This window comes from Coccinella septempunctata, chromosome 5 (genome assembly GCF_907165205.1).
Source record: "Coccinella septempunctata chromosome 5, icCocSept1.1, whole genome shotgun sequence".
Taxonomy (NCBI): Eukaryota; Metazoa; Arthropoda; class Insecta; order Coleoptera; family Coccinellidae; genus Coccinella; species Coccinella septempunctata.
This window is the reverse complement of record NC_058193.1, coordinates 23,565,699-23,590,193: the sequence shown is the minus strand read 5'-3', so window position 1 is coordinate 23,590,193 and position 24,495 is coordinate 23,565,699. Positions and strand designations below refer to the sequence as shown.

At 35.0% G+C, this 24,495-nt stretch overlaps 1 protein-coding gene across 6 annotated transcripts in view; it reads right to left on the bottom strand.

Moving 5' to 3' along the window:
* Positions 1-311: 311 nt before the first annotated feature.
* The window catches only part of LOC123313243, a 144,054-nt gene continuing 119,870 nt past the window's right edge, over positions 312-24,495 (bottom strand). For 5 of the 6 annotated variants that reach the window (XM_044898028.1, XM_044898026.1, XM_044898024.1 and 2 more), the window contains exons 4-6: positions 18,963-19,195; positions 12,309-12,537; positions 312-1,215 (exon numbers count right to left, since the gene is read on the bottom strand). In XM_044898028.1, coding sequence (XP_044753963.1) covers positions 575-1,215; positions 12,309-12,537; positions 18,963-19,195 — 1,103 coding nt within the window. In that variant the 3' untranslated portion in view covers positions 312-574. The remainder of the gene's footprint in view (positions 1,216-12,308; positions 12,538-18,962; positions 19,196-24,495) is intronic. The other variant, XM_044898029.1, reaches the window with a different exon arrangement.

Here is a 24,495-nt window from a genome sequence, read left to right as displayed (position 1 = left end):
TATAACTGTGAGACACTAAGCTCTACAAGATATAATGCGAAGAATTCTTCTTGAATTTAAAAATAGAAGGTTACAAAAACAATATTCCGAACATTTGGTAGGAATCAACAAGAGTTAAAAAAACTGATACTGACACCTACCATGGATAACAGAATATACAATGATAATTAAACCGAACGTTTAATCATTCAATGATTTCAGGTAGTTCACCTGAAGAAAACTCGTCTTTTTACCGCAGTACAAAGACAATAATACATCTCAGTCGAAGTGTTCGTTATTTGAACAATATTTCAGCTTTTTCGATAAAAGGACCATAGTTGTCTTGAGCACCTCGAACAAAAAGGTTCTGAAACTGCGAATATGTAGATGAAATAGAAATTTCGATTCTTGGACGTAGCAGCCTAGGGTCTTGGAATGAATTCATAGGAGTACAAAAATATGATATCAGTATCAAACATTTCTCAATAGATAATTTCAATAGAAAATTTTGACTAGCCATCTGAGTACTGAGCAATAATATTTGTCTTCAAACACACCGCGGATGATTTTCAGCGAGAAATTCAGTTGACCAAAGTCAAACGTCAGAACTCTTCAGGCCTTCCAGAAGAGGTGCTGTCACTTTGGTGTCTTCGATATAAATGGAGATCGGAGAATTGGATCTTTCTGGCGATGGTGTTTCATCAACAGAAACGTATTTATCTTCCTCTTGTATCGGTTTCTTCTCGAAGTTCAAGACAGACATCTCCAGACTGTTGGCCATCCTTTCAGGTCTCGATTTTCTCTTTGGGGGCTGCTCGAAGCTTCTCGAAAGCTTTGGCAGCGATGTGCCTGTGATGGTTTCTCTCAACAGCGGCGAATCGATGAGAACTAAGGGTTTGGATGAAGTTGAGCTTGCCGAAGAGAAATTCGAACTGTCGAGGTTTATTATTGGCTGATGATGAAAGCTACAAGAAGGCCTCTCGATGTTTATTGACATTTTTCTATCGCTGTGAGACGCCGTTTCGAAACTCATGTAGTTTTTCGCACGATGTCCACCGATGTGGCTGAAAACAGGTCGTTCTATGAAGCAGGAAGACCGACGACTCTTGTAGTGTTGGAGGGCGACTATAGGTCGTTCTATTGACACCGACGCCCTGTGTTGGCTGAAATAGGGTGACCGATCGAAAGCTGAAAGGGACTGACGACGGTCCTTGTTGATGATTGGTATCACTGATCCTGGAAAATTAAGTGGTATTGAATTATATCAAGTCGCAACAGAATCGGGGAACTTTATCGGTGATAATTGAATCGAAAACTCAGTTGTGAACAAAGACATCAGTAACGTATGTAGGTATAATCCGAAAGTTTTGGGGAAATTTTCAGTAGCTGATAACTCTTATAAAAATGGTTTTATATTTTTATAAAATTTTTGAACGATCCATCTTAACTAATCTTATTATAAAACAAACTTCATGTTATAAATAAAAAGCCATTATTTATAATTTGCGATTATTGGCTTCATACCAGTTCTTAGTGAACCTAATTTTTACACTGTGACAGCTGCAAGAGAAGGACAGTGAACAACAATCAAGGATCTATACAGCCTACATCGATTTAAGTAAGGCCTTCGACTCGGTGAATCAGAGAGCGCTATGAAAAATCATGGGACGCCTTTGAATACCCGAAAAATTCTTATCAGTGTTTAGAAGCCTTCATACCAACAACACCGCTAGAAGTGGACAGCTTGAACAAACGCAACAACGTCATCTAAGGCAAATAATGCACATCAGATGGTTCCACAAAGTTTCGAATGCAGAAGTCTTGCAACGCTCGAGTTGTACAAGAATTATACTCTCGTTACTCAAGTAACGAGAGCCCAACTCAGATGGAGCGGCCACATTCTGAGGATGCAAGACTCCCCAAAATTGTTTTATATGGCGAATTCATAAAGGGAGCCTGGAAACCAGGAGGCCAGTATAATCGGTTTAAGGATATACTACATCAATCCCTAAAATCAGTTAATGCCAATTATGACTGGGAACAACTAGCATTAAACAGTATTTTTTTTGTCTTTTTGTAGATTTATTCCCGGTAACGGGATGCAACAATGATGATGATGAGTTCTTAGTAAACAGATCAAAACATTATTTGACCTTCTGCCTCAGAAATTGGCGAAATTGGACACCATAACAAAATTTGGTCCTCAAATTTCTTTTTGTTTTTCTATCTCAGGGAGATTCTCGTAATCTTCCATCATTGTTCTTCATTCACGGAGCTCGGTGCAATCGTACGGTCTTGAATAATTTCTGAGCGATATCTTTTTGCGAAATTTGCGAAGGTCAACTTTTTCGACACGGCTATCTTCCAAAAGTATCACCAAGCATCGTCGAGATCAAAATTACACAAGAGGTAGAATGGTATACGATTCCTCAAGAAGAAGAAATTAGATGAAGCCCATAAAGAATCGTATGCAAGCCGTCATAACTGCTAGAGGAGGCAATACCCAAGTATGAATTCATTTCATTTCCTTTTACTTCTATCAATAAAAAGTTTGCATGCATCGTTTCGTGGTTTAATTTATTTTACTTTCCTAAAGTGGAAAAGTTCTGTTAATGTATAATATATGATTTTAGTTGACGAACAAAGATACCTATCACACAAAAAGCTGTCAAGAGCTGGCAATCTCTATTTGCGGCAACTTTTGCGGATAAAAACCCTAACCATAATTCATCGAAGAAATTAGCTTCAATTTGATAGGTACTTATATGAATGAATGGAATATGTACGACATGAACGAAGAAATTCTATGAAATGATGCCAGTTTCACACCTGAGGTTGCGCCATTTGCGCAATTTATGATTTTATTTGGCTTAAAAATATTCATTGTTATATACAGGGTGTTTTCAAAGGTGAGGCTTTTGTTTGATAGAACTCATCAAAATATGTCGTTCAACCAAAAATTGTCTGTATGAAATATCCAAGATGGCTGAGATACAATTCATAGAAGTTCAACCAAATTTCATTGAATTACAAGTACGGGACTGTGGAGGGTGACTCCGGCATCGCAAAAACGAAACAAAACATAAACATATGAATTGTTCAGTGCCAAGTTCATCGGATTAGATGCATTAGATCCCTTTTGAGAGAATCATACTTATTGTATGGTGCTATTAAGGGTGAAAAAAAGTATAGAAAATCGAGGCAGTTTCTTCAAAAGGCTTATGTGAATTATGTTCAAAAAGTGCTATGATGTTTCTCCATTTCATCCTATTCTTTCGACGATTGTTGGAATGTTTAAACAAGAAGATTGTGATGCCCATTGTGAAAAAATTCGTGAATAATTTAGAAGAATTTTATTGGTGAGATTTTGAAGTATTATTTTTTTTACATTTGTGTCCTAAGTCCCTTATGTCAAATGGTATCGAAATGAGCCACTTCATGAAGTCATGCAAGTTACTAAAAAATAAAGACAACAATTCGACAATCCTAAGTTTCCATTTTCATTACCACGTAAATATCGAACGAGCCAATATCCTTAACGAAGCCACATGGTCGAATCAGTTGTTTCCCCCTGCTTTGCGATAATTCAGCTAACAAACGGTCTAGGGTCGTATTAGGATCTATTTCATTAATTATTTCCATTTTTTTTCAACTTTGTTATTTTGTATAGGTGATTTTTGGAGAAACGCTTCATTTTGACCAGTTCTACCTCTCTGTTGAAAGAAGCCTCATCTTCAAATACACCCTGTATATAAAAAATTGATTTCGTTCAAGAATAACAGATGAACTTTGTAATCTTGTTGCCAGATCTCGGACTATATAGGAACAAATGCTCGACAAAGAGCTATTTCTATAGTTCTTGACATTAATTGGTTCTCCTAAAGGAAAGTTAAAAAGTCCTAACCAATTTTTCAATAGTGCTGGCTGGGGGCACCTTCAAAAGATCCCTCTTTACGACCCTATGATGGAATGAATAATGAAATTTTCTGTTATAGACGTTTAGGAAGGTTCCCCATTCTGAACTTGGATATAAATTTAACATTCGGGCAGACGTTGGTTTTCCCATTTGCCCCATAACTCATTCCAAATTGTCGAAGCATTGCCTTGGGCAGCCGGAATTCATAAGAGTTCCGAATTTATTCTGCAAGGAGCACTCTGGAAGGGATGCGAATAATTCGCTGAAGTATTTTCGAACACTTTAATCAGCATCCGATCACAGTTAAGACACGAACTCGTGAGTTCTTGAAATAATTAATGATGAATTTCCATAAATAAAATACTTCATGAGATCTGAGGTTATTGGGTTTTGATATAAATTGATCAACAGTTTGAAAGGACCAGGTGTTTGCATTTTCATGATGATAATTAGGGATTCTGGATATTTGCCATAAGGAACAGTGGCGGATCTTTCCATAAGCGTTGGAATGGGGTCATGAAAATGATTTTCTTCCAAACCATAATATCTCACCGTTGCTTCATAAGAATTGGGCCTACAAATTGTGCTTTCAGGAATCTGTTAGAGCAACTAACAATTTTATGATTCGTTGACCTTGATTTGAAAATCAGTGGCTTCTGAATCCCAGTGCGGCTTTTGACCAAATTGAGGTACGGTGGACTTAATTTTTACACTGCGACAGCTGCAAGAGATAGCCCCGTGAACAACAATCAAAGCAATACATCCTACATCGATTTAAGTAAGGAATTCGACTCAGTGAATCGGAGAGCGCTGTGAAAAATCATGAGACTCCTTGGAGTAACCGAAAAATTCTTATCAGTGTTTAGAAGCCTGTTCAATATTTTCGCCTTAGCTGTCTTGATAATTGCTTTCATAAGTATGCCTGTAAGAGGTGTTGGAATAAGATTCAGATTCGATGGAGGCCTATTTCTTGAAGCGCCTCAGAGCAAAAACTCGTACAAAGTTTATCACGGAACTTCAATAGGCAGACGACTGCGCGCTAGTAGCCCAGAGGATCTACAGATGATATTGGACACCTATAAATATATTACACGAAGCTTTAGGCCTTAGACTCAATATCGACAAAGCCAAAATTCTGGTAAGTCCACCAGAAAGCCTTCAAACAGATATCAGCCTGGAGAATGAAACTCTAGAACAGGTCGGGCAGTTCATATTCTCGGAAAGCTTCATAAATACTAGGGCTAACCTAGACACGGAAATACACAACCGTATCAATTCGGCATTATGGACATTCTGGAAGCTGAAGGACAGAGTGTTTCAAAATCAAGACCTCAATCTGAAGACCAAGACAGCTGTTTACAAAGCAATGGTCCTCCTAACGCTTCTTTACGGAAGCGAAAGCTGGACGCCCTACAGGCGACATATTGAACCGCTTGAACAAACGCAACAACGTCATCTAAGACAAATAATGCACATTAATTGGTTCCACAAAGTTTCAAATGCAGGAGTCTTGCAATGCGCGAGTTGTATAACAATTGAGACTCAAGTAACGAGGGATCGACTCAGATGGAGCGGCCACATTCTGAGAATGCAAGACACAAGATTCCCAAAGTAGGAGACCAGTATAAGCGTTTTAAGGATATAGGTACTACATCAATCCCTAAAATCAGTTAATGCCAATCATAACTGGAACAACTTGCGTTGAGACAGGTCACAGTGGAGGTCTTTGGTACACAGTTATAATGGAGACTCGAGGAGGATATAGCGGCGGCCAGATCAGGTTGGTGACTATCCATGCCCGGAGTGTGGCAGGATCTGTAGGTCACGCCTCGCGTGACCTGAAAAAGTCAAGCCTCGCCTCAGAAGGGACCGAGCACCCCTTGCACCTAGGGTTGCCACCTCTTGGCTCTGAAAATCCGGGAGCAAAAAAAAACCATATGAATGAAACACCCTCGTACTTAACATTAATTGTTTTCCGCCATAATTTACATTCTCCGTTGAAGATATCTCTCTTTATAAGCGAACCAAATTAAGTTAACCACTTGTCTTGAAACGACGTTGAATATTTTGTCTTTTTTTGTGGCACTTGCTCACTTACAGAATCAGAATAGACAGTTTCACTAGATATTGCGAGTGTATTCAAATAACTTCATGAATAGCTGCTAATTGCAAATTAAAAAGGGAAGGATGAGGGCGCGTGCGCGAGACACGATGGTATGTGACCAATACAATATCTGATCATGATCCATCCGCAAGGAGCTTGCTCATAATAAATCGCGATTATGCGCCGTCGTGTGATTTTCGATGCTCTCAACAATTTCGTCGGTGCGCATAACGTAAAATTATTCGAGAAAGTTGATATTCCGGGAGAATCATGTATATTTAAAATTCCTTCCGGGAGCCGGGAGATTCGAATTTTTAGGGCTGAATTCCGGGAGAATCTCGGAATTCCGGGAGTGGTGGAAACCCTACTTGCACCCCCTGTAGCTATGTCCCTGAACATGTCCCTTATCCTATCAATAAATGGTTCACTCGCACTAGTGAGTGATTTGTGATATCTATGAATTGACAAGCGCCTCGTAAGTTTTCAATCTTCCACCGTAGTTGTAGGTACCTGAAATACTTCATCCTTGACTCTTGACAAGTTTTTCAAGGTCGGGAGATCTTGAATCTTGTTTTTTATTCACCAAATGAAGATTTCCGCCGGCTTCAAACGGCGCCAATCAAAATTTCGAATCAATTTATATTCCGGATAATTAAAGTTCTTATATCTGGCAGATTAAATTCTCAGGGTAGACTGAGAATATAATCTACCGAACCCGAACGAGAAGGAACCTCTATACCCCTGTGTTATCAACACTCCAGCAGCTGCAGGAACGGTTTCAGCGATTGTTGACTGTCGGAAAGTTCGCGAACGTCAGAGGATAGACTTTATTCAAGTTCAAAATTGACTCTGTTGGGCATAATTACGACACACTTATCGTTCATTTGCATTTCAAGACGACTACGAATCCTTTGCGAATAAGGAGTTCGTAACTGAATGAACAGACATTCAGGAAATTTCTGTGTTTCTATTCAACAGAATGTACTCAACATTTCCCCATATTTCCTAAGATAGGGAGTGTAATTCTAGAGGGAAATCAGCGACATCAGAGTGGAATACGCTAAATACGTACTTGTCTTATTTCTCAATATCGCTCAAGGCTCCAATAGGAGTTTTGGAAATGGAAATGGTACTATTGGTACTTCTAAAATTCGATATGAATGTTTATAAAAGATGAAGAGAATGTGTTCACTTTGAAGTTTTCATTTGAGAAATTCTTTCAGGGTCTTATGCGATGGAAATATTTCTCCACATTTGGTGGACATTGATAAGTCCAAAGGAGTGAAATTTTTGAACGAGCTCATTTGCTGATGACCAGTTATATTTGGTCTTTCAAAAAATTGAATCGTAGACACTGGTTTTCGAAAATCTGTTAAATACTTCATCAGTTCTCAGAGTAAGATGAAAATATTGAAATATTTTCAAAAGCTGCGACAGATTTATTGGAGCAATTCCAATCGTTAAAAAGATATACTGAAAATTACATGCAGTTCACTAATCATATGAATTATAGATTTAACATAAAATAGAGAAAACGAATTACTACTTCGTGGAGAAATATACGAGGATATATTGAAAAATTCTTAGCCTACTATAGAACCAAACAAAATTAAAATGTCAAAATATTTTATTACTCAACATATTCTCCTCTTAATTGAATACATTTATTATAGCGAACCTGCAACGTCTCTAGACCTTTCAAAAAAAATGTTTCTTCTCGCTCTGCAAACCAGATCTCCACAGCCTTTATCACCTCCTCGTTGGAAAAAAAATTACGACCTTTTAAACTTTTTTTCAGTTGAGGAAAGATATGATAGTTGGATAGAGACAAATCAGGTGAATACTAATAATTCTAATAATTCAAACCCCAAATCGAATTTTTTGCATGGCAATATGAGATCTGTGTGAATGGGTGTTGTTCTGCAAAAACAAAACACCTTTGGATAACTTTCCGCGTCTTTTCTCTTTAATTTTTTTCCGTAGAGTGGTCAGTAATGTCGAATAGTAATCTCCGGTAATTGTTATACTCTTATCCAAAAAATCAATCCATGATCAATAATGGCAATCCCAAAAAACTGAAGCAAGAACTTTTCCAGCAGATTTTTGGACACGAAACTTCTTAGGTCCTGGAGAACCAGAGTGTCGCTATTCCATCGATTGTTGCTTTGTTTCAAGATCGTAGAAATGTACCAAAGTCTCATCACTAGTAACAATTTGGTTTAAGAAGTCTACACGTTTTCAAATCGAGCACAGATCGAACGCGATGCTTCTACCCTTGCACGCTTTTGGTCAACATGCAAACATTTGGGTATCCATTTTGCAGCAATTTTTCTGTCCAAATTGACTATATGATGAACGCGTTCGTATGAAATATTCAGTGCTTCAGATATCCGTTTTATCCCAATTGACGGTCTTATAAAATCATGTCATGAACTGCGCATCGATATTTTCGGGGACTGACACAGAAATTGGCCTTCCCGATCGGTCATCATCTTCAATGGAAAATTTACCTCTTTTGAAGCTTGCAGTCCAATTTTTCACGGTCGCATACGAAGGACATTGATCACCAAGAGTATTAAGCATATCTTCGTAAATCTGCTTACCTCTTAACCTTTTTAAATACAAGTACAAGTACAAGATGATGGCCCGATACTCCAATTTTTCGATTTTCACAATTTCGGTGGACATCTTCTTTCTTTAAATCTATTAAGTACCTCTAGTTTACTTTTTTGACCTCAAACTTCACAGTGACACTTCTGATGAGTTATTGTTCGTTGCTATGGTAACGCAATATTTTTTTATGCATAGAACTGGTCTAGGCTAACTAGATTTCAATACATCCTCGTACATAAAACGTCCTACGAATGCAAAAATTAATAAAAAAAGTGATAAAAATTCGAACGATAAAAGAAACATCAACAGAAACGAACAAAGAATAAACAGTATAGCCACCACCACCCTCAATATCTCAACCCCAATGCAATATCAGAAAAAAAATGCAAGTGGTAAACATATTATTCTTGATAAATGCAGCATTTTTTTATGTTCATTCTAGGTTTTGTGGTTTCGAACTTTTGAAAACCAATACAATATATAATTGTTAGAAACATTTATATCTCTCTCATAACAATAGTTATTTGTGGCTTTGTAGAACCAGTTGGAAGAAGCATTATTTATCGTAATGAGTGCAGAAGAATGCGAAATAAGAAAAATAGTGTGATTATTTTCAAATCGTCTACTGACGGAAATATTTAATTTTTCACTCCGTTATTATGGAAGCAAGTATCTATTCATCATCGGTTGCAAAATATTCTACTTTTCGTAACTGGCTACGAAAAATAGAACGTTTCAAAACGTCAGTTAGTTTTGAGGAATGCCACTTTATATGTCAAAATAAAAAAAAGCTATTCATTTTTATGAATTTCAAATATTTTTCGAGTTTTCAACCCGCATATTATCTAGTTAATAAGAAGACATTCCTGTTTTTTAGTAATTTCATCACTATTGTTTTTGCATTATTGAATATTCAGCATTTCTTCCGAGTAAAAGTCCACTCAAAATAGCTATGAAGAGCAGCGTTTCCTCGACAGCTCATTGTTCATTATAATTTATTATACTTAATTGAGGCCTGAGTTGCTCATTGATTCTTTCAAAATGTCACATATGTGCTTATTTTGTAGGGTATTCAATCACTTTTATATGTTCCTGAAATGAGTGAATAGAAACAAATAATGATATTACATCATTTTATACATCCTTGAACGATGCAGAGGTGAAAAAAATCCGGTGAAATACTGTGCAAAATTTTTCCATCATTCAACAGAAATATTCGTAATTCGTAACGACATGTTGCGAAATTTTTACAACCAATTTACACCATCTGTGAATTGATGTAATTGGTAACGTCAGACAAAATGTATGTGTAACAATATTAGGTAATTCGTTAGTAAAACAAGTAAACTTGCTGATGTTCATGAATAATAGTTATGCTGCCGGCATTATTTCATTCGGGGAAGCGATATGTTCTGATTTATTATTGGAGATATATAGGCTTATGGGTAGTGTGCTTTACTTGATGATATATCGACTTCGGCATCTAACAGAAGTTTTTTTTTAATCGGTTGGTGGTTTATATATGTGAATCATATCACTGAAATCAGATCTCCAAATGATAATGGCAAAGATGGTCATCATACACTAATAACCATGCATAGAATAATCATGAGAAATCTTGAATAATGAGCAGCGAACGTAACGAAATATTGAAATGTTTTATAACATAACAAATACACTGAGTCAATTAATACATTGCTTCAATAATCTGAAGGGAATATTGTGTGATTGTTATTACATAGATTGCGCAGTTTTTATTAGGTGTAACTTTGACTATAATTTATTTCAAATTTCATCCAACGGGTTTTTATTGTTTCCATCATTTTTATAGTTGCAATTGTTGTTCATATTGTTGGAATAATGTGAAAATAGGGGATAGTCAATTTAGATGGACATTGAAGAAGACGTATCTATTGATTTTTAAGACGTATAATTGGAGTTACGATGTTTCGATTCAAGTGTTCGAGTGGTTAACATGTTTCTAATTCACTCTAGGCAATAAGAAAATTAGACATACATGTTCTATATTTCTTGATAGATAAATAAACGATTTTTTTATTTATTTATTATTTTCTTTTGTGTGATCATATTGATGTATGACTATAAAAATTTGGAGAGCGATGCTTGGCAGCACAAATTTTATATTCATATGATACTTTTTTTTATCATACACTTTTAGATTTTCGGATGTAAGGAGTATGATCCTATTTATTTCTTCATCCTTATACATGTAATACCTATCGATTTAAAATATTCACACTATTAGGTACCTTATTGTTTGAACTTTGTATTTTTCTATTCCCAGCGGAATCACGATATGAAATACGAGGACGTATTGATATCTAGTTAGCCTAGACTAGTTCCATGAATAAAAGAAATATTGTTTTACCATAGCAACGAATAATAAATCATTAGATCAGTGTGAAATTTGAGGTCAAAAAAGTAAATCGGAGTTACGCAATAAATTGAAATAAAGAAGATTTCCACCGAAATTGTGAAAATCGAAAAATTGGAGTATCGAGCCATCATCAAGTACCTATATTTAAAAGGGTTAAGCGATAAGCAGATTCACGAAGATATACTTAATACCCTTGGTGATCAATGTCCTTCGTATGCGACCGTGAAAAATTGGACTGCAAGCTTCAAAAGAGGTAAATTTTCCATTGAAGATGATGTCTGATCGGGAAGGCAAGTTTCTGTGTCAGTCCCCGAAATTATTGATGCAGTTTATGTAATGTTTTCATCAGACCGTCGAATTGGGCTAAAACGGATATCTGAGCAACTGAATATTTCATACGAACGCGTTCATCATATAGTTCACGTCAATTTGGATATTGCTGCAAAATGGATTCCCAAATGTTTGAATGTTGACCAAAAGCGTGCAAGGGTAGATGCATCGCGTTTCGCATTCGATCTGGGCTCGATTTGAAAACGATGGAGACTTCTTAAACCCAAGTGTTACTGTGGATGAGACTTGGGTGAATTTCTAAGATCCCGAAACAAAGCAACAATCGATAGAATGGCGACACTCTGGTTCTCCAAGACCCAAGAAGTTTCGTGTCCAAAAATCTGCTGAAAAAGTTCTTCTTCAGTTTTTTGGGATTGCCTTGGAGTAATCATGATTGATTTTTTGGATAAGGGTAGAACAATAACCGGAGATTGGTATTCGACATTACTGACCACTCTTCGGGAAAAAATTAAAGAGAAAAGACGCGGAAAGCTATCTAAAGGTGTTTTGTTTTTGCCCCTGCACACAAATCACATGATGCCATGCAAAAAATTCGTGATTTAACGTTTGGATTACTAGAACACCTCCCTTATTCACCAGATTTTTTTCCATCCGACTATCATCTCTTTCCTCAATTGAAAAAAGTTTAAAATTTTCTTCCAACGAGGAGGTAATAAAAGCTGTGGAGCTCTGGTTTGCAGAGCAACAGAAACAAGGTCTAGAGAAGTTGCAGGTTCGCTGTCGAGTTCGCTGTAATAAATGTATCCAATCCAGAAGAGAATATGATGAGTAATAAAATATTTTGACATTTTTTTTTGGTTCTATAGTAGGCTGAGAATTTTTCAATATATCCTCGTATGTATGAATCGAGTCATTAAAAATCTTGATAGATTTACTAAGATTAAAAGATCTCAATGAAATGAATGTTTTTGTGAGCATAAGCCGTAAAAGTGCGGAATTGATTGTACCTTTCCTATTACCTGTCAGCGACAAAGTTGGACTGTGTTCGTTGATAACCATATGATGAATGTCAACAGCAGACTTCGTTCTTCTCGGTGGTGGATTCAAAACAAAAGCAGCTGGACTACTGCCCACGAAAACAGAACTTCGTCGTTGCTTGCGTATTATCGGCGACGGTAAGGCTGACAGGGGGTCTGTCATTGCATTCACGTTGTATTTCGAAAAGGACATTCTAGGCTGTAGAAAAAAAAACGAGAATTATTCAACGATTTCTTCGAATTTATCATACACTTTCTTTCATGCACTCAGTTCAAAAATAAACTGCTCGTTATAAGTTGGCGGATATCTTCCGAAGATGCGCATATTTATCATGAATCTTCATACAGTTATTCAATCGCACAAGCTTTAAATGATTATAGAAATGTCTTCTAGTTCATCGTGAAGCAAGGTTTCTTCTTCTTCTACTTTTCAACAGGAAAGCGTCCTATGTCTCCTGCCTTCTGCCATTCTTTGATTTGTTTACATCAAGTTTAATCATTTTTATCCTAGTGTTCACTTTTTCATGATTTTCTCATTAGCCTGTATTTCTAAGTAATTAAAAATGGAATTTTTATTATGCCAAGACCAGTTTCATCTTGAGATACTTCAGACTGGTCGAACAAAACTATGCAAGTGACCAATTGAATCAATGTTAGCCAAAGAGTGAAATCACGTTTACTCTCACGTTACTTCTCCACGTGAACTAATGGCACTACCAAAGTGGAAAATTTTGTGGAAAGTATGTCAAGCAGTTATTGATGCAAGTGGAGGTCATACTTCGTATTGAGGTAGAATAGATTTATGAGTTTTTGAAATTTTCGTGAATTTAAATACGTTTTCAAAGATTCTATCATGTTACTTTGACTTCTTTGAATTTTTATTATTCCAACCTGAAAACCCTACTTATAATATACATGGTGTTTTCTAATTGAATGTCAATATTTATGGGGGTGATTTTTGGGCCAATTTTATATGAACGTATGTCCTAAATGTCTTACCTTTTGAGATACAGGGTGGTAAAGTTTTCAAAAATAAATAACTTTTTATCAATATCTAAAATATCACTTCAAATATTTCAATGAAATTTGTCATACATGTTTACTATGAATCAAGAGGCATTTTTTAATGTATCACTTTTTTCTAAATTTGCACCAGTGGCGTTCGTACGTAATTTGACCTAACTATTTTGACAGACATTGATGGTACGCCACAGATTTTTCCTGAATTTCAAAAATAATTTTTATATCAGGAAAAATCTGTGGCGTGCCACTGACTGTCTAAATAATACCACCCTGTATCTCAAAAGGTAACACGTTTGAGACATATGTTCATATAAAGTTTTCTTCTTGAAATGGGCCCAAAAATCACCCCCATGAATATTGACATTCAATTAGGGAACACCCTGTATAAATATATATTTTGAACTAAGGTAAGGTTTTTCTGAAGAGAAATCAATAATTCAATATCCGTGAGTTTCGATGAGCAGTTTATATTCATGGAATTTTGGCAACGGTCATTATTGAGTCGAGTTTGATTGATTTATCTTAAAAATTGGATATAAGGCAGTTGACAGTCGAAAGATATAAAAAACTCCGATCTAGAGCTGTAAGACCCGTTTGCACCAAACGCACTTAGTGTAAAGTGTCCCTTAAAATGAACCCTTAACTCAAATTATATTGCACCAACTGTTAAGTGACATTTATATGGCTAAAGCTAGCCTTAAATTTAAGCGCTCCTGTAATGAGGCTAAGGTATTTAAGGGCGGGATTCTAACCTGAAATAATTTGTTGAACTGGCTGCAGAACTTCCCATTTTTGATGGATTTTGAAAACTGAATAAATTCATTACTGAATACCAAGCCTTTTCTTTTGCCTTTATTGTAATGCCATCAGTCTTTTTTAATTTTCAATTTGGTGTCACAAATCATACTATAGTTAGCAACAAACTATTTTCTTCTGTTGAGAAGTTGAGTGCCCTTCGTAAATAACCACCACTTGCTTGGCAATCATTCACCGTATTAGTACTAACAAGGGCAATAAGGACATTTTCTTCACGTTCCTCTTCAACATTAGCATTGAGTATTAAATCCATTTGTTTATTTGGATGGTGAATTTAATACTCAATGACATTAGTAAAACAAATTCACACAAGACCTTACAAGGAAAGTGTTGTACTTATATAAACTTAGGTACCTTTTATTTGACAATCATGATCATTATCGATATTAATGCTGATTCAACAACAAAAAGTTGTTACTCTTTGATAATATTATAATAATATGCTTGACAATGACTGACAGGATAATAAAGTTAAGCTAATGAAATGACAACGATCATCGGCAACCGGCCAAACAATGAAATGGCTTTATTGGACTAGGATGAAGTTGCACCAAAATAAATAACTGAAATATCACTTGATATTAAAACTTAGGACCCCTTACTTAAGATTCTGTTAAGCCACAGTCGTGCAACTGGGAATAAAATTAAGCGTCCATTAACTTTAAACGAGGCTTAGTTAAGTACTCCTTTTAAGGGGGATTGGTGCAAACGGGCCTTAAACCTGGAATATACTCGTATATCATCTGAATATTATTTTAAATATTAGTTTTTACTGAATTTCTTCAGAATATTGAGTTTCTAAGTATTAAATTGTTTTTCATTATGCAAGTTCACGTGTTATCCTATTGTATGGATTGAGTAAAATAGAATACGTCGAAAATATTTGGAAATTAAATGAGTGTGAGAAATTTACCGAGCTTTTGATTCGACAGAGAGAAGATAAACACTTCTGCTCCGGGGGAAATGTAAATTGAGTATCGTTATCAAGAGAATATGTTGATTCCCATAATATCCACTGTTTATATCGCTAGAAATATTTAGTATTTTTAGGAAAGTTGTTTCCTTCAATAATGAATAATTGAACGCGAAAAACTGGAAGCCAGTCAGACCACAAAATATACGAGGTGAATAATTAATGCGTAGGCTCTAGGCTCAAATCAATATTTTTCAAACATGAACTGCCTTTGGCTTTCACAAGAGGAATGAATAGGAAGTGATTTTTTGATGAAATATCAGAAAAATCTTGAAGGTTTAGAAAAGTTTCACTCTCGAGCAAAAAAATTGTTTATTAATCACCCTTGTGGTATGTGGATTAGCCTTTTCCTGTTAGAAGTTGATTTCTGATCAACTCAACAAGGGAGTCAACTTGTAGAAGGAGCTTTCTAAGATAGATCGCAACATTGATGATTTTTTTTTTTTTTGAGTCAGGAGAGACTATTTTTTTTGGTTGGGGATGATTTGGCTATTGAAGGGACATTTATACCATCCCCTTTTTCATTATAGAAATGAAATGTTTTAAATGAATCAGAATTTTTACTTTTTTATGTATTGTTTGAGGTTAATGAAATACACTTCACGAGGGGTTGATGTTTCTTGAGTGTTATCGAAAATATTTGTAGGATGATGAAAGAACGTATCAAATACATTTTCATTTATTCTTGAAATTGTTTTTCTATAACACTTCAAAAAGATCAATAATTTCTGAAGAGTATGTGAATGACCTGGAAAAAGTTTTGAATACGAAATCAATGAATTTAACCACTTCATCACTCTGATGAAAAAGGTCTATCCATTTATGGTACAAAAAATTAGGCTACACTCCAACCTCGTGGATAATAAAATAATAATAAAATTTCAGTAAATATTAATACCGAAAATATTATATGAATTTTGCGAATTACTTCTTAATCACTACCTTATAATGCAAAATTTTGCCTGTCATTCGAAACAATTAAAGATCTGGTTGCCAATAAAAATTTTCTAATTAATCGGATCAGTGCATGACAATTTTTCATAAAAAGCCAATATACGCAATTCATCATAAGAGAAAAATCAAGAGAAGTAATATTTCAATACCGAATATCAAAAAAAAATTACGTATCTCATGCATACGGGAATTCAAACTCGAGTAGATCAAAATAACCAAACAATCATGTGAATCTGTGTAATAAACAGAACTAACTATACTCCATTCACTTTTATTTTAGCAGTCGGTTGGCCATGGAAATTTGACACATTTAACTCTGTATAGTACGAAAATGTGGGGTTATGACGCTTGTCAAAACATTTTTGGGTTTTAAATCAACGCTATGTTGCCCGTTCTACGTGAAAGTTTCTGTTATTACGTACTTCATCACAATGTCGAATCTCTTCGGAAAATATGTGACGAACATAATTGAAGTTTATACAAACTGATTGAAGGCATACCAAATCCAGTTATTTGCATGGAAAATACAAGAGATCAGTGTAATATCATAATATGCACTAGCTTGAGAAGAGTTAATATTCGTTATCTTCTTTGGCTGAAGTTTGAATACGTTACATCAGTTGTAGATTTCAAAAATATTAACCCGAAGATAAAATGCATATTTGCAGTGGTTGGGAATGGGTATCCCCCGGCCCAAGGAATTAACAGATAATTACAAGAATGTTAAATTCTTCAACAAAAATCATCCTGCATCAATTTGAGTAAAAGAAATTAAAGGAAGTTTCAATCAAGATGAACTTCACCTTTGAAAAAAAATTTCACATGAATAAACAATTAGCAGGACAACTGGCGCGTATTTGTGGCGGTTCATCTTAATGCATTGATATAATAATAATAATAATTATAATATTTATTGGTACCTAAAGACCTTTACAATGTATAGGAGTCAAATTAATAATAGAAAAATCAATTTTCGGGAACTTATTCTACGATGACATTCATCGAAAATCCTGTAGTAAACTTTTCGCATTAATTTACTCAAACATAAAATTCCTTTCAGAACACTTCTGAAACTACTCTCAAAAATCTCGAAGTGGCTGAAAGAACTTGCTTGAGAAAAATTACTAAGATCAGATACCCTAACAATCCGTTACACAATCCACCAAATCAACTTTTGTATGAAGCAACAGAAATAGAGCCTATATTGTCAAGATTGCGAGAACAGAGCAAAAAATTCATAAAGGGGATTACTAATAAGACTATAATAACACCACTACTGCACCAATATGACACAGAGAGCCCACCAAAGGCCAAACTACCAGCACTACCAATTTATGAACATCTGATATCATTGGAATAATTTTTTTTTTTTTATACAGTTATACAATGGATACAATTAATAAATTATAAATGTAATTGGCGGGAAGACTTCGGTCGATAGCCATTTGATGATTTTTTATTATCAATAAAGTTAATTTCTCTCTCTCTTTCTCATAAAATTCTTAAATGTCACTTTTTTGGGTATCCCAATAGAAGAAAATTCTTTGTCATCCTCTTCATCCACAATCTTTCTGATTGTGGAAATATTCAGCTGAAATATAAGTCGTTTAGATTAAGATGAAACATTATATAAATTCTCTATTCTCTTACATTGAATATGTTCGCTACCTTCTGACGTATTGTGGATTTAAGAATATCGGGGTATAACTATTTGAATGAGCGGACCTGAATTCTAAATAGCACTTTCTGAAACCCTCTCTCTTTTTCAATCACTTTCGGCATTTTCGTAAAATTAATTGATATAAGTTGTGGCAACGGCGTTATGACATTAACGACATTTCATGACTGCCAACCTTACTCCGTTCTAGTTACAAAAACTTGAGAAAATTATTTCATGGCCAACCGACTGCTAAAATAAATTTTAATGCAGTATAGATGCAGTATAGAAAATTGCAAATTGGCGAATGTGCCAAGAGTAGGTATCGGTATATGCATATTTTGTGAGCACCGTGAGATGAGCAGATTTAGAGGGTTCGGAAAATGCTAAATTGGAAACCAAACAAAAAACGAATAATCGGATCGTGCTCAGGAACAATCTCGGTCCTGGGAACTATGGGAAGCGACCGAAAAAAAAATAAATCCACGATTCCAGAATAAACTAAACTCCCTCCTGACGTTTACGTTTCTCAAAAGTTCTGGGTAAGGTCAGATCGACAAAAATGGGGTTTACACCGATCACAGACAGGGGTCGGTAGCAGCAAGAAGGATGTGCAAGGAAGTTCGAAACCGATTGGATGCGTGATGACGTAGAAGGTGGCAATGTCAAACTGACTGACAGAACTCAGTGGGTGATGTAAGAAAGAAGATTATTCAAAATACTTTCAAGTTTTGGGCTGAAACGTTGTTAATCTATTGAATAAGTCACAGGAAGTGCTGCAGATACCTTCACGAGTTAAGAATTAAAAAATACTACACGGCACTACCTGATATTATGTGCGCTATAGTGTGACGTGGCGTTTGGCGATACTGAAGTGACCCAAGTACCTACTTCTTGGCTAGAGTGAGAAGTGCTGTTTTTGGCCTGGGTGTATTTATTAAATTTATTTTCCTATAGTTTTTGAGGTGGATATCCTGGCCTGCTAATTTGTACTGATATTTCTAGAAATTTAAATATTTAAGAAGTGGAGAGGAAAATATCCCTTACTCTAAATGATATCGTTGATGCATATGCGAAGGGATGCTCATTGAAGAACTGGATGTATTCACTTAATATTACCATTTGAATCTTACAATAAGGTATTTATACGACCTTCAGTCACTACAGGTTTTTTTCACCAAGTTGTCATTCAGATACTCACATTCATCAACTTTTGAGCTCTAACAGTTGAACTGCTCGTTGGTAGGGGGGGACTTAGGGGAGCTAAGGGACAAGAAGCTCTGTGAGGCTGCTGATGGAACTTCGGCTGATAAGGCTCCAACATTCTTATTTTTCCCCATCTGTTTATGAACAGTGCAATGGCTGCCACCCAAATCAATAGCACAAGACCTACCAGCACGACCTCTTCCACCCTTATGACTAATTCTGTGCTCTCTGGAAAAAATAACAATTAAATATATCTCATGATTTCATGAGAATTATGCTATTGGAATTGTGTATCACACGAAATAATCAAACTTTATCAAGCAGATATAATCTACATATATATATATGAGAGACAGTTTAGGAAACAACTTCATGGAAATAATGTCCTTTGAATGTAAACCATCACGCTCACGTCATTCAATCAAACAAACAGTAAAACTTCGAATGGGAACACGTCATATTGGCGCCGTAATGAGTGTCATTTCTTTAGGAGTAGGCGTAACCTATTTCCTTTCAATTGCTGATGAGTTACAGTTCTAATCTTAAGGCAAAGAATGAAATTTCAATCAAATTCATTCAACTCTTCCTCGATATCTTTTTTTTTGGAAAACTAAATCAACAGAAGTTGATTAATTGTACAGTGTACAGGGCGATTTATTAAGGGTGTATCTCAAAAACCGTATGTTCTAGCGTATGGAAGAGAATTTTTATCACAAACTCGGACAAAAAAGTGATTTCAATGATTTGGAAGTTTGTAGTTCTTTACTAGATAGCGAAATCTATCACTTACAAAATAAAATTGCTTATTTTACATGATATCAAAAACTGATCAAATTAGAAAATACTTTCTTTATTTCGGGTATGTTCTGCTTCAGCTGAATAGCTTAATTTGTTCCAAGTTTCCAACTTCTTTGCTTTCACACGATCATAATAGATGCATGATTATGTGGGAGCCACTACTCCTAAACCTTCTGCATAATTTACAATGGTTAAAAGCGGGAAAATTGAAGCAAAGAAATGTACCCACTACGTTACCAAGAGAAATATAAAGATAATTTCAACAAATTAGGAACCATTTTCTACGAAAACGCATATTGAAACACCAAAATATTCTCTGATTCTCGGTATGAAGACGATAGGTACTCACTACAAACTATCTAGTTACAGAAATTGATCCCAGATAGCGTTTAGCTTGGTTGAAACTCCCAAAGAAACTCTCATCAAGTTTCCTTATGATTATTGCAAAAAATGATCTAGGACTGCTACGTTGAAGCACCCGATTTTTAACCCCGATAATTTTAATCGAATTATTGTGTATTCAGAATTCAGCTGAGCGTTCCATTCGAACTTCTAATGAACGTTGATAAAATTTAATGTATAAAATATGCATACGAAGTTCGAGCAACTGTTGGCCTCAGGATTCCTCATATCCATGGAAATTGGGGTTGCTTTTTCCACACAAAGCTTTTATAAGCAAGGGCTCAAAATGAATGTGGCCTATGGGACTATAATTTGTAGCACAGATGCTGTCGTGTTAAGGGAAAATATATCATTGTCGAAGACACAGACGATATTTTTCCTCTTTCAACTATTTTACCTCTTAAGTACGTCAAGATGAATGAGGAACATATTCGATTGATATATTCCTGGAAAATGTGTAAATTGAAATTAAATAATTCAACTAAAGACAAGATTATTTTAATTATAATTTATGTGACTTAAAAATTGATTTATTATATTATTTACTCACAGGCACACAAATCAAGATTCCCATGGTGGTTGAAAACTGGTTTGCAAATTATTAACAAACAGTTATATATATGATGTCACGTAATGACTGGATAATGTGGTATCCGCGGGTACAGTTTTATGTTCAGTTAAAGTCACTCCCATTTAGAGATATTCGACATTTCCGAAAATTCAAGAAAATTAAACCCTTTTCCACTCTTTTTGGTGGCAAGACACGAAATGAAAAAAGAATTTCTCAATCTTTTTTTTATAGTACTCCTGGATAGATGCGCTTTTTTTTCTCTATACGAAGATGTAACTGAAATTTCCTGTTTTGTTTATTTTTTCTAAATTCCACATTTCGTGCTATTGAAAAAAATATAGTTATCTGAGTGCCAAAGTAAAAAAACATGCCTCATTCATTGAAATTCCGGAAAAATAGTGACTTATGTCACTGTAATTTACGGCCAGCAGAATAAATGAATCATTTATTAAAATGCCTAGAGCATGTACTAGAGATTATATTGGCCACTTTGAACAACTTTTGTAAGACTCGATTCAATAACTTTGAATGTCGAAGAAAGAAGTGAATTTTAGCACATTTTTAATCAAAAAAAAAACTGAATTGTGAATTCCTATCACAAATGATTCAAGAGCTTTTTTTCTTCATTACAAAAGTGCTCAAATTTAGTTCATTACTTGAAACTCTCTTGAAAATGAATGGAGGTCTAGCGTCCTGAGAGAATGATAAAAGTAATATAAATAAGTGGGTGAAGTTGAACTGTAAACCTTACCTTCAACCACCTGAAGATGCTATTGGGATAGTGAAACACGTGTCGTGGTATGAAAACTAATTTTTTGAAAATTGTATAATCGGTTTCAAGTTCAATTATTGTTTTTCATCAAGTACCGTGCACATCAAATCAATCTTTTCTCAAAATAAATACAAATTCTCCTAAATATTTATACAGGGTGTCTGTAAACAAATGCGAAGCATTCAGGGAAATGATTCCTTGATGAGAATAAGCAGGGGTAGTTTCAATAAATTTTTTCCGAAATCGACCTCCCTTCCAAAATACAGCCTTTGGAAGGCGATGACGATTTGACAGTTTTTAATTTTTTTTATTTCTCAAAAACACTGAGTCATAAAATTATACATAATATGAAGCACTAAGTAGATATTAGTCACAAAATTTTTTATATCCCATAACTTTATTATTAAGGGTTGAAAATAACAACCCCTTATGATTTTCCTTCAAAAATTGTTATGATGTGATAGATTTTCGAAAAATTAAATTATCTTATTCATTCAATTCTTGAGAAAAAAAGGTTTTTGCAAAATTTCGATACAGTCGATCCTTTTCTTCGAATAAAAAAAACTCACAAGCGGTTCTGATCACTGTTCATTCCATTTCATCATTCAAGATGAAATTTCAAAAGAAGTCATATTATCTTGATTATGCTTACTTTTAACCACTTTTTCACGTACACTTAGTGGGAACTGAGAGTTTAAAATGAAAAAAAATTACCTAAAAGATTAATTCATCCGGTTCCTATTCTCTTGTGACAAGAGTGCCATACAAAGTGAAAATTGAATTCCTTATAATGACTCATGTAGTTTTTCATGACAATAACGAAATTTCTGTAAGGGACGTAAAAAATATAGATTTTGGAGCTTGAAAATAAATTCATGATATTCAGAGTACTGCCCTGAAAATATTGATATTTCATGAGCCGTTTGAAAGAGCTTTCTGAAGTGAACAATCCCATAAAATTTGATCGAAATCGGACCTTGCGTTCCAGAGTTATGGCTATCGCAAATTTAGGCCAATGTTCATGAATCACCCCGTATCTTCGAAACTAATAACCTTAGTATACAAAACAATCAAGTTTTCTGAAAGGCCTGGATGACCTGCATTCACCATTAGGCTATGGCCAACGACTGATGAAACCCTGTATATCTAATTTCCCACACTACATTAAATTATTATAGCTAGAATACTGGATGAATATGAAAGTTTGAGCTTTATTTAAAGTATTTTCTTATGTTGCTCTTATGTAAACATCCCAATATCTGAGATTATCACATCGTTCAAATAAGATTATTGAAAAATTAAGGGGAAAAGTTTGAAGAAAGCAATACACAAGAAATTGAATCATCAATATCTTATCTTGTTTCGAAAATATAAATATTTCATTGGGCTCTAGATATAATAATATTAATAATAATAATTTATCCACCCTAGCATACAATACAATTCAAAATTTGAGAGAGCTCAGAAAAGTCATCTAAGGCTTGTGTATGAACTCTCTCCAATCAGAGTAGTGGACTAGCAGCATAACTATGAAATTACAAACACAATGCAAATAATATCATTAACCATCAGAAAAGTTCTTGAACGTTTTGTCTTGAGAAACAGTCAAGTAACCAGCTATTTGTTTTACGCCATATTGTTTTCTTTATCCTCGATTTCGGAGGCTGATGACAACCAAGAAAGTGAAAGTGTTATGAGAATTTATCGGTCTAATTACTCCACAAAAACTCCCCTTCATCCCATATGAATCCTCATCCACTAAAGAAATTTCAGAGAACAATTCTTTCGTCGGGAAATCGAATCAATGAAGCTTTCAGCGAAAGCGGACTCGGGAAGAAATAACGACCCGAGACAAATCACTTTCAGACCGCGACTGCGGTTTCATTCAGAGAAAACTGTTAATCAGGGAGTCCTAGATCTCCTTTCAGTCAGGACAACTTCAATTAACTTTGGCGTTCCAGTATATTCCTAGATGAGCAAGAAATTAGGACTCCAATCGGGTTTTATTGACTCATACATGAACGTGATACTCACGGAATACCTGCATTTATTCTGACGGAAATGGAGCTTTCAGCGAGACAAGTAAACTGAAGGTCCTTCTGCGGAAATTAGGTTTGAATTGAAAATGTTCACCATTGTTGAGAAAAGTATGTTCTTGATTGTGACTGTCGGCTAATCTGGGCACTCAAAAAGAAATTGGAGAATATTATAATATATTCTTTCGATAATGAACATAATAATTCTTAGCATCAAACCATAAGTACAAGGTGGGCAAAATTCGTTGTCTACTGAGGGGATCTCGAGAACTATGGCAGCTAGAAGAAAACGAATGCCACATTCTCGAGCTCTTTTTTTATGACTATTCCAAATCTGAAAACAGAATCGGCCTATCATTTTTAGATTTCGAGTTAAAAACAAAAATTGAGATTTTGACGATTCCGAAAAGTTCTCATAACTTTTTTGTCTTTGAAGCTACAGATCTGAAACTTGTATGAAAGAGGCACTTTCAAACGTTGAATCTACTTACAAAAGATTTTTTTTTTCAATTGAAAAATATCAAATTCAATAAAAGTTTGCCATTTAAAAAAATGAGATTTCAACTAATGATTCGGACTGAAAAAATATTTTGAACTCATCATTGGATTCTACGTAAAAAAGTGCCTGTAGAAGGTTCAAGTTTCAGATTTGTAACTTCAAAGACAGAAAAGTTAAGAGAACTGCATTCTCTATATTTTTGACGATTATTCGAATGGAAAAATAATCCTCTGTTCCATTTGTGTTAGGACGGGAACGAAACTTCTGTAATTTCCGAAAATTTCTTAATCTCTGTGTATTGAAAATCTGACTTACAGAATGCTACCTCATCATGTGGGAATATTATTTTCTGAGCAGTAGTAGGGATTTCACACAGATATAAATCGAAAAGACGTGCCAAAACTTATCCTTGTAGATATTTTAAAAAATTACTCTTCTATTGTCAACAAA